Genomic DNA, 16,414 nt, shown 5'->3' with positions numbered 1-16,414 from the left:
ATTAAATATAATCGAATAATTAAAACTTATTACGTAGTCATCAATTATAAATTATAGAATAATTACTATGAATAATAATAGATATTATTAATATTTTTTATTATAATATAGATTAATTATTACATGTATAATTATACATGATACTAGTTATCATAATTATTTTAATTTTTATTGGTAAAGTTTATGTAATTTTATTAATATTATCAAAAATTTCAATAAGATTTGTCACAAATTCAGCTCCTCCTATTTCAAATCCATACAAATTCACAATCTACAACTATCTTGTCCACAATAGTTTCTACATACAAAACTTGTCATAGTTTATGCTACTCTCCTTTGAATCCATACAAATTTATAGTTTGCATCTATCCTATTCACCATAATTTCTACATACATTTCTACAAAAAAAATGTGGTTCCCATCCTACTTCTTACAGAAATATTTCTATACTTCAATAGAAAACAAAAAGAAAATTGAAAACCCTAATCATCCTTCCTTCTTCACATTCTAAAACATAGGCATTATGGCAACAAATTTCTTTGTCATTGTTCCACCTTGCCTTGCTTGGTAGCCTCGGAGCTCACAAAGATGACTCTGCTCATTGCTTTTGTCTTTGATCCCATGAGTCTTCCCCTCTTTCTCTTTGTCTCATTCTTCTTTCAGCTTCTCTACTCCAAGAGTGTTATCATAATTATTATTATATTTCATTAATTAACAATAACATTTGTATAACTAGTATAAAAATACATGGAGCTTTAATTCTAATTTGGCATACTCTATTTATTGCACAAAACCTTTAGTATACATATCTTTTTTTTGTTACATGTAGAAATCATTATTGTTACAATGTTGTCTAACTAAGCAATATGTTATAGATTTTACTGATTGACAGGAACTAGATGCAACACATCTATTGTTTACTTACTAAGGAAAATCATTTTATGTTTTAATATTTAAATATAGATACTTCAAGGTTAAACTTTCTTCAATACTATTTGTTAAAAGATTTACTATATTATAACTACAAATATTAGTCAAATAATTCTAAATTATTATTTAATGATGTCAACATTTTACTATTATTACTACAATTCACAAATTCCAACTTTAATACAAAAGCATTATGGCAAGAACCTAATGCATATGTGTCTCTTGTTATGTTTGTCACAGTCTCACGACTACCATGTTAGCAATAAATGTAAAAAATTAATAATGGTTCACACTTATTTTCAGTCTTTCATATGGTATATAATAATGGGCATTTAGAGCATATGAAAAGCACATAACATTAATTGGCCAACAAATACAAATTTATTACCATAGCTATGAAGCAGTTAATGGTTGATGGATATGATGAATATTAGATATCAAAATCTTTTATAGAATTGGGCATTAATATCCACCATAATGGTTGTTTGTCCCTAGCTCTTAAAAGTTCACAATAGTTTGTTTTTCTTTTAAGTCTTTAATTGTTGTTCATATAAGTTTGTTAAAAAGTTAGCGGAAATTGTATTTGTGATATTGTTATTAGACTTTAATGCATATATTTTTAGTCAAACTCATTAATCTATTTTTTACATGAATTCATATTTCAGGAGTAGTGGATCTCTAATGAGAACAAATGCTTCACTTAGTACTCATTGCAACTAGGCTACGTTCAGGAGGGTGAAGGATTGGGACTTTTCAAGAGGTCACAAATGTAGTACCTTATCTATGAAGCTATTAGTGGTTGGTGAGTAGGATGAGTATTAGCCATCAAAAATATTTTAATCTTGGGCATTAACGTTCACCATAATGTTCTCATGTGCTTTTAAAAGTTTAGAGTAGTTTCTTTTTCATTTAAGTTCCTCTCATTTTAGTTTGTTTAAAAATTAATTGGAAATTATTTAGGATGTCAATAAAAATTTTTGTCAAATTCATTGATTCTTATTTCAAATCAATCTATATCTCGATGATTCACACAAACATACATCTCTCATGAGAATGAATGGTTCGCATAGCATTCATTGCATTCAGGTGATGCTCACAAGGGTGAAGCATTGGGACTTTTCAATAGGTCACCCATCCCAATACTACTCCAACTCAAGTAATCTTAACCATAGAGTTTCCCAAATATCAATCTCACTTTGTTTACTATCTAATTTGGAAAATTTTCAACAAGTGTTGTGTCTTATGAATTGTTCATTATAGAGTCCCTTTAGCTTGTTAATTGATAAGTAAGAGATATCTTGTATAGTGTCAAATTATGAAATTATGATTAGGATTCAATTGTTTAATTTTTCAGTCAACCTCATTGACCCATATTTCATAAGTAGTGGTTCACACAAACCTATCTCTCATGAGAACAAATGTTGACCACTTAGCTTTCATTGCACCTAGGTGATGCATATGGGTGAAGCATTGGAACTTCCCAAGACGTCACCCCATCCCAATACTACAACTCAAGTACACTTGACCATGAATTTTCCCCTAAGATCAAGTCCAATACTATTCATGCTTGAGTTGGAAAAGTACTGGGATGGATGACCTTCCAAGAAGTCTCAATGCTTCACCCTTGTTAGCATCACCTAGATGCAATAAGTGTTAAGTGGACCATACTCTATTATAAAAGATGTGTTCATGTGAACCACTACTCAGAAAATATGTGTCAATGAGTATGAATTAAACTACATAGTTGAATCTTCATAGCAATATCATAATTTGACACACTATAGAAAATACATCCTATATATATATATTATTGTTTTATGTTAAAACTATATATTTTTTTTGTTGTCTGATTGGGGAGTGAAAATCTTAGCTAATATACCTTTGGCTAAGAGTTAAAATTTGAGAAGTATCCATTTTGTCAAAGTTGGGGGATGCACCTCTGAGGATTTAAACCTTAGTAGATAGTGCAATCAAAGAACATGCCATCACCTTCATCAAATTTGTTCTCAACCAAATAAACTACAACCCTTGGTATCATACTCAAATTTGAAAAATATTGCTTGACTAAATGACATTACTTATAAGTGTCATCAAAATAAAATCTACTCATCATCCAAAAGCTTTCTCGCGAATATTTTAGAGTGTTTTTTTATTAGTAATGTTTGATTAGGATTTAAAACACAAATAAGAAGAGGAAGTAAACTTTTTAAATTGAACAAAGGTAATATAAAAGTTTATGGAATTTAAGTTCAAAGAAAAATATTGCAGCTCAAAAATTACAATAATACATTTATAATAATATAGTTGCAATAAATATAACAATAGGAGATCATAATCATAGCAAGGAAAGCCAGAAATGTAATATTACAACAATAGGACACCAATACTATATCAAAATGCTCTAGAAGCATGGTGAACAAAAAAGTAAGCACATAATCAACCACCATAGCAAGGACACACAATTCATTAGCTATAGAACTAGAATTGTTATGTGATTTTTTTCTCAAGAGAAGAGAAAGTTAAGAAATAACCCTTTAGAATTAAAAAGGAGATAAAAAAAATAATGGATATCTAGTGGTGTGAATAAGCACATATCCTAACTAGTTCTTAGTTAGCACCGATTCATACATGTTTACTTAGGACAGTTCAGTTGTCATATGGAACTCTCATTTAATATTGTTCATATTAGTTATCTTAGGTGTCATTCTAAATAGAGATGAGTCATAGCTCATTATTTAATAATAGTTTCATAATGCATCATACATTTAATTGTGTATCAAGGATAGTTGTAACTAGTTCATCATCTCTTGCCTATATAAGCAAGGCTCATTTGTACATTGCATCATATCAATTCATGTCAAGCATTTCATTTCAATATGCATGTATCATTCTGGCTCCTGTTGCAACATTCTCTTGTGGTTGGTGTGTTTTTTGGTCGATCCCTTGAACACCCTTTTTGCAGTTGTTTGCCTTGCTAAAAGAAATCTTTGTTTGGCAACCCTTTTGCAAGATGAGTTGACTAGTATAACACAACTTGCTAGACCTTTTGACTCTCATTTCCCTTTTGCAGGATTATTTGACTAGCATAACACGACTTGCTAGACCTTTTGACTCTCATTTCCCTTTTGTAGGATGAGTTGACTAGCCTAACATAACTTGCTAGACCTTTTGACTCTCCTTTCTCTTTTGCAAGATGAGTTGACTACAATTTGCTAAACCTTTGACTCTCCTCCTTACAGAATGAGTTGACTAGCATAACACAACCTGGTAGACCTTTTGACTCTCATTTCCTTTTTGTAGGATGAGTTTACTATCATAACACAGCTTAATTGACCTTTTGACTCTCCTTCCCCTTTTGCAAGATGAGTTGACTAGCATAACACAACTTGGTAGACCTTTTGACTCTCATTTCCCTTTTGTAGGATGAGTTTACTAGCATAACACAACTTGATAGACCTTTTGACTCTCCTTCCCCTTTTGCAAGATGAGTTGAATAGAATAACACAACTTGCTAGCCTATGGAATCCACATTTCCTTCGTCCCTCCCCCATGAGCCCATAGCATAACATACCTTGCCAGTTGTTGGATCGTGATCTCTTGTGTTATCAATTGATGCATGCTCTTGATCTTTTCGTGTGACTTCTTGTGCTCTTACAATAGAATTTGGAGAATGATATTAGTGGTTGAGACATTTTGATCATCGAGATCTCTTCAACTAGTTGGCTTGGAGCCATTATTTTTAGTACTAGCCCCTTTTTGTGTGCCTTTTGTCTTTGGTTATCATTTATCCTTTTATGTAACTTTGTTTGTTTTTTCTTTGTTGATGAGACCATAACTTGTCTCAAATTTAACTCATTTAAATCCTCTATTTTTCTTAGTATATTGTTTTTTATTAAAAAAACAGCATTAACCAGGGCGCTGACCCTTAACATAGCTAGAGACTATCAAAACAACAACAAAAACAAAGGTGCAGACCCTAAGAAAGGAACAGAGAAAGAAAAACAACCCAAACCCACTCAAAGAAGAGGGGTTTGGGGGAGCGGGGAGGACTTCCCCTTCCGCCTACGACAAACCATAGTCTAGGCAATACGATTTTTAGGACCAGCAAGAGATGGGTCCAACGGGGAGGACCCCATAAGGTTACAAATAGAAGTGCCAACAGAGTGTTGTTGCAGACCAACATAAGGCTATTGCAGAGGGGTAGAAGTAGCAGAATCAACAGCATTAGTAGAAGAGGAACGGGGCAGCGAAGCTGGAGCGAGAGGAGTTGAAACCACAGGGGCAGAAGAGGAGTCCAACAGAGGGGCCAAAACATCGACAACAACATCAACAGCAGTAAGAAGCACCTCATCCTCCTGAGAGGAGCCATCCGAAACAGCCTGAATGGTTAGGTGATGAGCAGTAGCGTCCTTCCACCAAGTAGCAGCACCTTTGTGGCACGAAATAGAGCAGTCTAAAGCAAGATGACCCATAGAGAAGCATTTCTGGCAACGAAAGGGGAGGCCCTCAAAATCCAGCAGTTGTGTCCAAGGCCTATCCCCCACCATGAGAACAACATCCCCCAAGAGAGGCAAGGAGATGTCAATGTCCACAACGATGCGAGCAAAGGTAGTGTGGTCCATTGAGGACGTAGCATCATCGACCTTCAAGAATCGGCCAAAAGAGTTATCGATAGCCTCATAGCAAGAGTGCTCCCAAAAATGAAGAGGGAGATTTGGGAGGCGAACCCAAGTTGGACGCACATTAAGTGGTTCAGTGAGAGGGTTAAAAGAGGATGACCAGGGCTTAACAAAGAGAGAATGCACTCCCCAAGCCCACAACTTGTCCTCAATATTGTGAGCCACCAAAGGCCTCCAGGAGTCACTCACCCAGCGATGGAGATCCGGTAGTGAAGGCCAGAGCCCAAATAATCTACACACAAGAGCACAGCATTGGTATAACCCAATGTTGTCCACCACATCCTGTCCACAAACCACAACAGGGGAAGTTTTGGCACAGAGAAGAGGACGAAGCCCCTTGGAGGGCTGGGCAGTAGGTCTGGCCACACGCGAAAAGATACACCTATGAGTAGAAGAAGGTTTGGGGCGGTCCAAAGCACCAACAACATCGGAAACAGTCGGTTTAGGAGCATCACCAGGAGCACCAGCAACATCCCCTAAACGAGAAGCCACGGGTATATTGTTGTAAAAGTGGAGTTGAATAATAATTGGAAGTTCTTTATCTTGTTTAAGGTAGAATATATAGTAGATATTTGGTTTACTTTAGATAACTAAGTGTGATCCACATTGCTTCTAATATGTCTCCATGAGTGTGCAAGATGTTACAATGCAGTTAAATGAGTTATCAAATAACTCGTGACAAGAAGAAGATTCATAAATGTTTGCAATAGTGAGCTCCAAAAATTAACTCCAGACATTGTAGAAGGATTTGAAGACATTAAGAGAAGATATAGAAGATTCTTGAAGACTCCCAACACACTCCAACAATCATGCAAAATCATGGAGCATCAGTCATTCCTAAATCAATGGGCAAAGTGTTTATTTCATGCAAGTTGTAGTTGCACACTACATTGTGTTATCTTTCTTCGACAAAGATATCTCAAGTTACCAAAGAAATCCAATGTAATTGTCTTATTGTAGAATCCTCTTCGTGATGATCAACAATTATTTGGTCAAATGAATTGATGATTAATGCATTCATTCACGTTCAAAACTTGAAGACTTCCTAAAAATCAAGCACCCAAAAATTGTGAAAAATGCAGTCTCAATAAAACAACGATACATCCCTAGTTTCTTAACAAAATTCAAAATGATCTAGAAACTAGACTTCAAGTTCTAAGAACATTTTTGAGGGTTTGGCAAGATTCACAATAGACTCAAGTCTCCTATAAATTTTTTGTTGAAGTGATAGCCCTTTTGCAATTTTATAACTTTCAAGAACAAATATATTGACTTGGTAAACAACTTTCTCAATTGAGTTAGCCATACACAATTTAATATCCCATTTTTTAGGTCATACCACACCTATTTTTGATAAAAACATTCTTTACCATTTTCTATGTTTATTGTAAATTCAGCATTACTTCAAAGTGATAAAATTTACAAAACAACATTGTTCAACTTCTATTTCTACTACCTTTGTACGTGAAAAATAGAGAAACTAGTATAAAATTATGCCTATGAGTATTCCAAAAAATGTCCCAATTACATGTTGTGACCTAAAAATGGATAACCCAAGTTGATTGTACCCATGAGTAACCGAAACGTGCACTGATGTACTAAATTTCATAACTTTTTGTTGAGATAAAAATGTGAACCACTTGTTGTCCAGAATGTTCTCAAATGAGTACATGTTGGCACATGAAAAATTGAACCATTGATAGAAAATTCCATTGAGAATGAAGACATATAATAATCTTTCTATCAAAAACCAAAATGAATTGTGTAATCTTGGTATTAGGGGATTAATCTTCAATATTACTTGTTGAGATGTTGTGGTGATAAATAGAAATATGTTGCAATGACAATCCTCAATGGATAATGTGATAAATCTCCAACTACCATGCTCAAAGAACCTAGAATATAAATCCTAATGTTTCCCCTTATAAGATAAGAGTGGAGCATTGTCGCAAAGTCCCTTGGAAGGACAATACTATAATGAACCTATGTATATATATCCACAACTCAAAGATGACATGTTAGATTTTTATCAAAATCCTCTATTAGCTACCCTTTTAGGTTTTCAACATAAAAAATCATATCAGAAGTATAATCAACAGGAAATAGTATCCTTAGCCTTAAATAATTTGCATTGAGCTACATACCTAATAGTATCAATATGCTCATTATTAGTATTCCAATAAAAAAAGAAAATTATAGATACTAAAAAGTCACTGCTATTATGAACACCATAGAGATTTCATCTACAAGAATTGAATGTATCTCTACAATTATCTTATTAGTTTGTCACTCAATAGTAAAAGTATGAATATATATAATACTAATCTCATCATCTACCGAATTGATAGAAGCACCCACATCATGAGCAGATAAATTCAACAAGCTTTCATATCAATTCTCAATAATATAATTTTAACCTCATAATCAATTAGATAGATAGAAAATTTTGCATTAGGAGTAGATGATCTATTGTCTAAAATGGTGGATTAGACTCTTCGATAAGAATTTGGTAATAAGAAAACCTTTGTTATTTGAAATGTATCATTGATTTAGTAGGTAGATCATTGACATAACTTTTTTATATAAAAAATGTGTTTAGAATTATGCAAATAAAGTCACACAATCAAATCCAGAAGCAACAATAGATTTAAAAATGTGTTTGTTAAACACATTATATACAAGGATGTAGATCAAAATACTCGTTAGAGGTATTCCTTTGACGTCTATAATGACATCATATTTAGACTTGGAGATTTTAGTGCAAGTTGATTTTCATTAATGTTGTAACTTGTCAATTTGACATGGATAACCAACAAGTAAAGACTCAAATTGGTTAATGTTTAATTTAGTTATTTTTACTTAAAAAAAGAAAAAGTCAAAAACGAAATGGGCACCCATTTTACTTGTTCTAAAATAGAACGAGTACTAGTACCAATTATGTTTAATTTGAAAACATAACATGTGCATGTTTCCCTATTAAATAAGTACTCATTATGTTTCATTTGAAAAATAACGAGCACTCGTTTTGGAAACGAGTACCCATTATATTTAGGAATGGGTACCCATTTCTAAAATTGGTACTTGTTACTTAAAATTTGAAATCTTGACCTACATTTTGCTTTGGGTTTTGGCTCAGGAAAGGTCATGACGAGTTGACCCTTAGCCTTGGACCTACAAGTCCAAGGTCATGTTAATGTCAATAGAAAAGAATAACTTTGAACATATCTCTAATGACATTTTTGTAGAATATTTTCATGATATTAAAACTCATTATAGATGACAATGTCTAGAATTCAAATATGTAAATTATTTTAGGATTGGATTTTTTTTCTATTTTTCAATTAATATTTAATGAAATTGGTCCATAAAATTGAAATAACAAGTTTTTGTTTTTTTTTTCATATTTTAATTTTTTATATTTTTTGAAAAAAAAACATCAATCTACACAATTATTTTCAAAATTAAAAAGAAAATCAAAAAATGATAAGTTGAGGTCTAATTATGGTGGTCATAAATAAAGGGTTTTGAAAACAACAATTAGGGCCTATAAAAAATATTCAGAAAAAATTATTAAAAATTTTTTAAAAAAAAAAAAAATATATATATATATATATATATATATATATATATATATATATATATATATATATATATATATATATATATATATATATATATAGTGTTTTACATATATATTTTTTTAAAGGATTCAGAAAAATACTTTCATTTAGGTCAAAATATGGTGGTGGTACACGTATATGATTTTTGAACCATGGTTTTTAGACATGTTTATTGAAAATCAATTGATATCATTTGGGTATTAAAATAAATTACATATTTGAAAATTAGACTCAAAGTACTACATTTCATATTATTGAACTTTTTTAAGATTCGGTCTTTTAAATGCTTCAAATTTTTAGATCAATTGTGACATTTTTTTTAAATCAAGAAAAACATTTCCACTTTTTGACCAAAAAGTGGACTGAACATCTTACACCTGCCCTTCATACAAAAAAGAGTTATACATGATTAGAATAGCCTATGTCTAAAATATAGTTAATCTCACTTTTAAAAACTATATAAAATATATATATATATATATATATATATATATATATATATATATATATATATATATACCCTAGATATTGGTGTTACAAATCTGTCTAAAATTTTATAATTTTTTTCTTTCTACAAATAAAGTTATGCTTTACCAAAATAATGTCACTTAAATAAAATGTATTGTAGAAGATGTGCACTCAACACCATCTAGGTGCCTACAACGTGGACTTCGCCATTAAACCAACTGCCCTTTAATGCCCTTTTAAAAATATTGTTAAAAATAAGTTATTAAAAAATTGGTGTACGTGTGTTAAAAACCATAAGTTCACATCATCTTCAATTTTTTAAAGGTTTAGTTGCTATAAGTGTTAGAAAGTGAAAATTGGTTTAAAACATTAATTTCAATGTCCTACTTTGACCAAAAAAGTGAGAGAGTACTTTGGGTTGACTTGTGTGGGATGCACATAAAAAAATATTTAATATTAGAAAAACATAGTACCAAAAAGTAAATGTTGGAATCAATGATTTTGTAAAATCATGGTTTTAATTTACTAGGTTGTTTTGTATGAGCTTGAATCTATAAAATAAAGCAGATGTTTAGTGGTTGAGGTTGGCTAGTTCAATGAATTGTCATTTGCATTGAACTCTTTTATAGATGCATATGTGAAGTATGACATGGGATGTATGGTTGGATATTTGGACACATGAAGGACGCATTAGAGGATTTTGATGTTTCAAAGGTATTCATTGAGACCTTGTAAGTGTTGTAATATTTTCATTGTTGAATAAAACATTCAATATGGATGCTTTTGGAGATTAGGTTTTTCCCTCTTTAGGGTTTTCTCAAAGTATATCTTGTCTTATATTGTGGTATGTCTTTGATCATTGCATTATGATTAATATATATGTTTGTATGCATGTTTTTCTCTCAAAAGGTTATGTAGAAAATGGTTTGATTGGCCTAGTAATTTTCCTAACAAAGCTCACTAAACTTTCTAGGTGCATTTGGTCCATAAATAAAGGAAAGGTAGAAGTAGCAATAAATTGGTTAACATTTTTTGTCATATCATTATCAATAGAAAAATGATGAGGCTTTTGAAACTTGTAAGGGTAAGTTGATTGAGATGATGACTCGTATTTCAAAGTATTAGATGCCAAAAGTTTTACCACAAGATTCTATAGATGTGTCCACATATTTCTAACAGAGGAGAACCTACTCAAATGTACATTATTCTTAATGAGAAGCAATCTCTTGATAAACTTAATGGTAATTCATCACCAAATTCGTGTTTTCATTGTTCACAGAAAAGTGAAATTGGATAACATGTTCATTTATGTATTTATTGTTTTGTTGAGTGCATCTAGTCAAACATTCATAGTGATCTTCAAACTCATGTTTATATAAAATTGTTGTAAGAACCATGTAGCAAGATCATCAAACATTTTATGGAACCAAGAAGCAAATAGTAAAACCATTGGATAGCATAATCCTCCATAATTTCTTGAAATAACTTGACCAAAACCTTAACATCTTATGCATGTTGGTGCAAACAGTTGTAAACGTGTGTATATGAACACTTAGATCTTCTTTTCCATTATATAATTCAAATCTAGAAGGCACAAACCCCACATGTAATGGATTAATAACAACCTCAAAAAGCCAAAAAGAGTGCAAAGTGGGGAATTATATGCAATAGAATATTCTTATTTTAATTATTTTTTTTCTTAATAAAAGCATTGGCCATCTCTTGCAATATTCTAGGTGCATGGGAAAGAGAGGTAAGAGGTAAGGTCATAACCATGGCTGGAGAGAAACAAAGTATGAGTCATTTATCATAATAGAGGAATAGAAGAGGACATATGGATGGATGGTGTAACACTAGTGGCTATGTGGGTAGGCATGATGCAAAGATAGTATGAGTCATGGATTGCGATAAGGGAATAGTAGTGAACATATGATAAGTGGTGTAACACTATTGGTTGTGTGGGCAAACCTAGTACAAATGGGAGTGGAGGAAGTGCAAATGGCATGAGAAAGGGTAGTAATAAATTGGGTAGTGTGAGGGAGAAATAGGCATGGAGGAGTCATACATCAAATGAGATATGGGTATCTTGGTAAAAGTATAGTTAGCAAGAAGATCATTTAGAGATGCAAAATGGAAAGACACAATGTGGTGGGACAATAGTAGAGATAAGGGATGTACTACATATGCAAGTAAGATAGTGGAATGAGTAAAAATATAAGATATATCAATGGTGGTGGAGGAGGAAGGTAGGCTCACTACACAAAATGGTGAATGAAGTAATATTAGCATTTATAGCTTGCAAATCTTTTGACCCTTGTGGTCTATTGATGGCAATGTATGAATCATACCCACTAATTGTGTATGACTTTTTGCATGAGCCAAACTAGTGAATCCATTGGTAAACCCTTATTGTGTCACATGAGCATCATGGTCTTATTCTTACTTACCCTCTAAGTTATTCTCAACATGAGCATCGAAATAAACTCTCATTGGATTGGAGAGCCATGTTATGCTTTAAACAAGCACTCCTTCTCAATGGAAGAGTACGATTGTAAGTAGCCCATGACATATACAAAAGATATGAAAATAAAGCTCACATATACATTTTCATATTCAATTTTTTTTTTTAAATGTTAATTATATGTAAGATTTGAAAATATATCCCTAATGTCATAAAGGTGGGTAGAGTGAGCAAAAGAGATTGCTACAAATGAAGCTTAAACCCTACAAGGATAATTTACTGCAATAAAATAGCAATGTAAGGCACATGAACCCTAGCAAGATTTGAGAAGAGATAATATAATTAGAAAAATGTAGATTTGAAAACTCAAATAAAAAAAGACATAAACCCTAAAATTAAACTCGAGAGTGGTGTAGGATGGAAAGCGTTCACCAAAAATGTAAAGGAAAAATTAACCTTTTGATCTAGACTAAATAAATAAACGTATGCAATCAAATACAAATTAATCAATGTCAAACATGTGGCAATTTTGGGTGTAGTAATATCATAATGAAGTGCTCAAAACTAAGTAAATACAAAAAAGTCGATGTCACTTATCTCTCAACTCAATGATGTTTAACTCAAAATAAGATTGTAGAATTTGGATATCTCAAAATTGGAAGTACATCCCTTACCTGTCTCACCTTGGATTCTATGCAATATTTGTGCCTTGTTAAAGGGCAAGCCTATCCGTGTGGATCATTTCAATGTTCAAACATTTGTCCTTTATCACATAAATCTAATCCTTTGACACATGGATTTTATCTTACTAGTTGTGCACCTCTATCTCTAATACCTTGACATCTACTTTGCTCTAAACATTGGTGATATCCAAGAATACTTTTAAATGATTGTTAAATTGCCAAGAACAAGTTCTCCTAGGTCAACCCTTAGAAAAGGATTGACTTTATCATCATGCAAATGATAAGTGTTGGCATTATCATCATGCAAATGCTCTAAGGATGAGTATACATATTTCCAATTCAAAATATTCTAGAGTAAATGCTCTAAGATGAGAGGATATTTGAACATGAGAGGATGTGAAGTGAGTGGAATTAATTACATGATATTTGAACATGAGAGGATGTGAAAGTGAGTGGAATTAATTACATCTAAATACAAATACATAGCAACAAACTGTTGAAACATCTATTTAGTAGGCTCACAACGACTAGAGAAATACACACCAAATTATGATTTTGAATTTTGAAAAGTTTGAGGTTCAATCCATTAACATAGGAATGACCCAAGGAGCAGTAATATTTGCACATGGAATTTTTATCATAAAGGATGCAATAAATGTGGAAAATGTTAAATAGTGTGCAAATGAATGTATTGGAATGTGTGCATGTAAGGATGAGGGAAATCTAGCAGAATGAACCCAACTTTGCATGCAATTTGTTGATATCTGATTGTAGTAGCATAAATATGCAAAATTCATCATTACAAATGTATATTTTACATTTGACATGATATATCATTATGTATATTAATGATATGTAGTACATTTGTAGCTAACATGAATTGCCCATCAATGCAAATGTGCAATAATTAGCCAATAGATTCACCTCTGGTTTAACAATGAAATGCAATCCTGCTTAGTATTTTTCTTATTTTTATGTTTTTTAAAACCCAACCACACAATTAAGTTATTGATGATTGGAGAAAAAATATGTTATGAATCATCTGGTTCTTTAAATCTAATCTAATTGAAGAAAATATATGTTATCAAATCATCTGGTTATTGAAAATTAATTCTCTGTATTTTTAAAATTTTATAAAATAATATGTTTATCTTGTCCAAATGTCCTCATCTCCGTAGAGGTTGACTTATAAAGATTCTTTAAAAAAAAAATTAAGTTAAAAATTTTATGCATAAATTGGAATTCTTAAGGCATACATGAATAGAAATTTATAGAATGATGGAAACCCTAAAGCGGTAAGCTTCTATAAATTATTGCTCCTCCCCTATGCTGACAAATGCTTAGAGGTGTTTGTGTACTTGAAGGTCTCATATAATGTTAGTTTCAATTAATTTTGTTCCATCTTGAACTTGAGCATTCTATCACCAAGGTGAGTTTTCTAAGTACTCGAATTCGAACGAGTAAAAATGATACTCATCTTATTTTTTACTGTTCCAACTTGTTGGTATGCACTTTCACGTAATTAGTAGTTACAGATGGCCTGCATATTTTGTTCTACCTGTTCAAGTCCTTAAAAGCAATAACAGAATGGGAAGTAAAAATCCTTCTATTCTTACATTCACCAATCAGCCTATTCAAAACAGTGCCAACAGTGAGGACAGGAGAGCCCAAATTCATTCCATTACGTACTGCAGATTAACTTCGACTTCTACTCTACAAGAATGTTAGTCGATTGAAATACATTATATTGAATGTTGATACAATAATTTAGAACAACCAATTGCTTGATTCAAATAAAGTTTGTCGTTAATTTCCTCATTGCTTGTGGGAACCCAAAGCACGTGGGTTCTGATCCATGTCTCAGATGATCCTTTTGATTATTTGAATCCTGATAACCGTGCACATTGGTCCTTTCAAAATCACGCAGAATTATATTAAGGCTGTTGGTGTCAATGGTTGCATGTTTATCACAACCATTCTAGATGACTCTTAGGTTGTAAAAGAATAGCATGATTTGGAAAAAGGCACTATTCCAGTTGAATGTTAAAGTTCAGAGAATGAAGAGAGAAATGTTCTAATTGAATGCCATTCAAAAATTGTCAGTGACTTTTTTTGTGTGGCATTCTCAGATTATCCTGGCTATCCATAGATGAAGACACCCAAAGAGTAAAAAAGACGTATGTATTTTCCAAGAAATGTTCTTGCATGATGAAGCTCGAGATTCATCTGCACAAAACAGAATTTGATTGATACCAGAAATCAGCAATTTGTCAGTGATTACTAGATTAAGTACATCCACATCATGTTTCATACAGTGCAACTTATTTTAGTCATAATTAGAGACCTTGCTTAATGTATAAATGTTCATAGTTTAAGTTGAGGCTGGCTTTTCTGTCTTGAAACTGTCTATGCCTTAAAAAAATTTATAAATGCACTGCGAATTTGGAAATTGCCAAGCATATAAAACCAACGATTCTTCCTGGATGTCGAGTCATAGAAATAAGGTAGCAAATGGACTAAAGAACAGCTCTGAAAACAAACAATGAAAGAAGACAAGACAAGACATTTTGAGTCAGAATCACAATTTATAGATTTAATCAACAATAAGAATGCCAAAACATGTTTGGAAGATCTCTAATATCCTTCATATGATGCCTATCCGTGAAAAAAATTGAGAATCTTTTGACTGCTGGACAGCAATGCTTTTTAGTAAATTCACAAGTTTACTGTATAATTCTAGTGATTCTCTTCCCCTCAAGACTATAGTCACTGTATTCTATATATACACCATTTAACTAAATGATAACCCACATATAAGCAAATTTGCCAGGTAAAAGCAGCCCATTAACTAATCTGGAAATAGCTCTCCCATAGTACAAAGAAAATGGAAAACAGTTCCCTACTAGGGGGGCACAAATTGTAGAACGTCAAATCAGAAATATCAAAATTACATAATAAGTTTCAATAGCCTTTAATGACAAGAAATTCTTATCATTTAGTCCTTTTATCATGATTCAACCGCATAGTTCCTGAATCTAATTCATTGAAACATATTTCATAAGTAGCGGTTCACAGCAACCCATCTCTCATTAGCATGAATGGTCCACTTGAGACTCATTGCATCTAGGTGTTGCAATCAAGTAAACTCTTATCATAACAATCGGAATATATAATATCTCCAGTGCTGCTTAAATACTAGTTTGGAGATTCATCATCATAACCAGACAACTTCCATGGACTCATGACAGGTAGTAGTGTTAAAAGATACAAAGAATTGAAGGAAAGTTCTTTCATTCATAAGAATGGAAACTACAACCAGGATTAGTCTGTACACAGGGGTAAGACCAATGGACTTATACTGTCTGCAGAGTTGGGCTGATTCTACATGCAATTAGATTTAACCCCAAATCACCAGAATCAGCTGGTCTCCGGTTACTGGTACATATCTTGTCTGAGGATTTCTTTGTAACAGAGCTTTTAACTCAATCATCCCAATAAACTTGGATTAGAGTTTCATCTGTAAGCCTCGTGATCTAGAAATCAACCAAAACAAATAGTTTACACCAAGATTGA

At 32.3% G+C, this 16,414-nt stretch overlaps 1 protein-coding gene across 3 annotated transcripts in view; it reads right to left on the bottom strand.

Moving 5' to 3' along the window:
• Window positions 1-246: 246 nt before the first annotated feature.
• The window catches only part of LOC131031296 (probable glucan 1,3-beta-glucosidase A), a 57,746-nt gene continuing 41,578 nt past the window's right edge, over window positions 247-16,414 (bottom strand). The window contains exon 10 of one of the 3 annotated variants that reach the window (XM_057962378.2): window positions 247-668. In XM_057962378.2, coding sequence (XP_057818361.1) covers window positions 649-668 — 20 coding nt within the window. In that variant the 3' untranslated portion in view covers window positions 247-648. Of the gene's footprint in view, window positions 669-14,497; window positions 15,068-15,226; window positions 15,371-16,414 lie in introns of those variants that run through there. The other 2 variants (XM_057962376.2, XM_057962377.2) reach the window with 2 other exon arrangements.

The sequence above is a fragment of the Cryptomeria japonica genome, chromosome 8, assembly GCF_030272615.1.
Source record: "Cryptomeria japonica chromosome 8, Sugi_1.0, whole genome shotgun sequence".
Lineage (NCBI taxonomy): Eukaryota > Viridiplantae > Streptophyta > Pinopsida > Cupressales > Cupressaceae > Cryptomeria > Cryptomeria japonica.
Note: the sequence above shows the minus strand (reverse complement) of the source record. Positions and strands in the feature narration are given on the sequence as shown.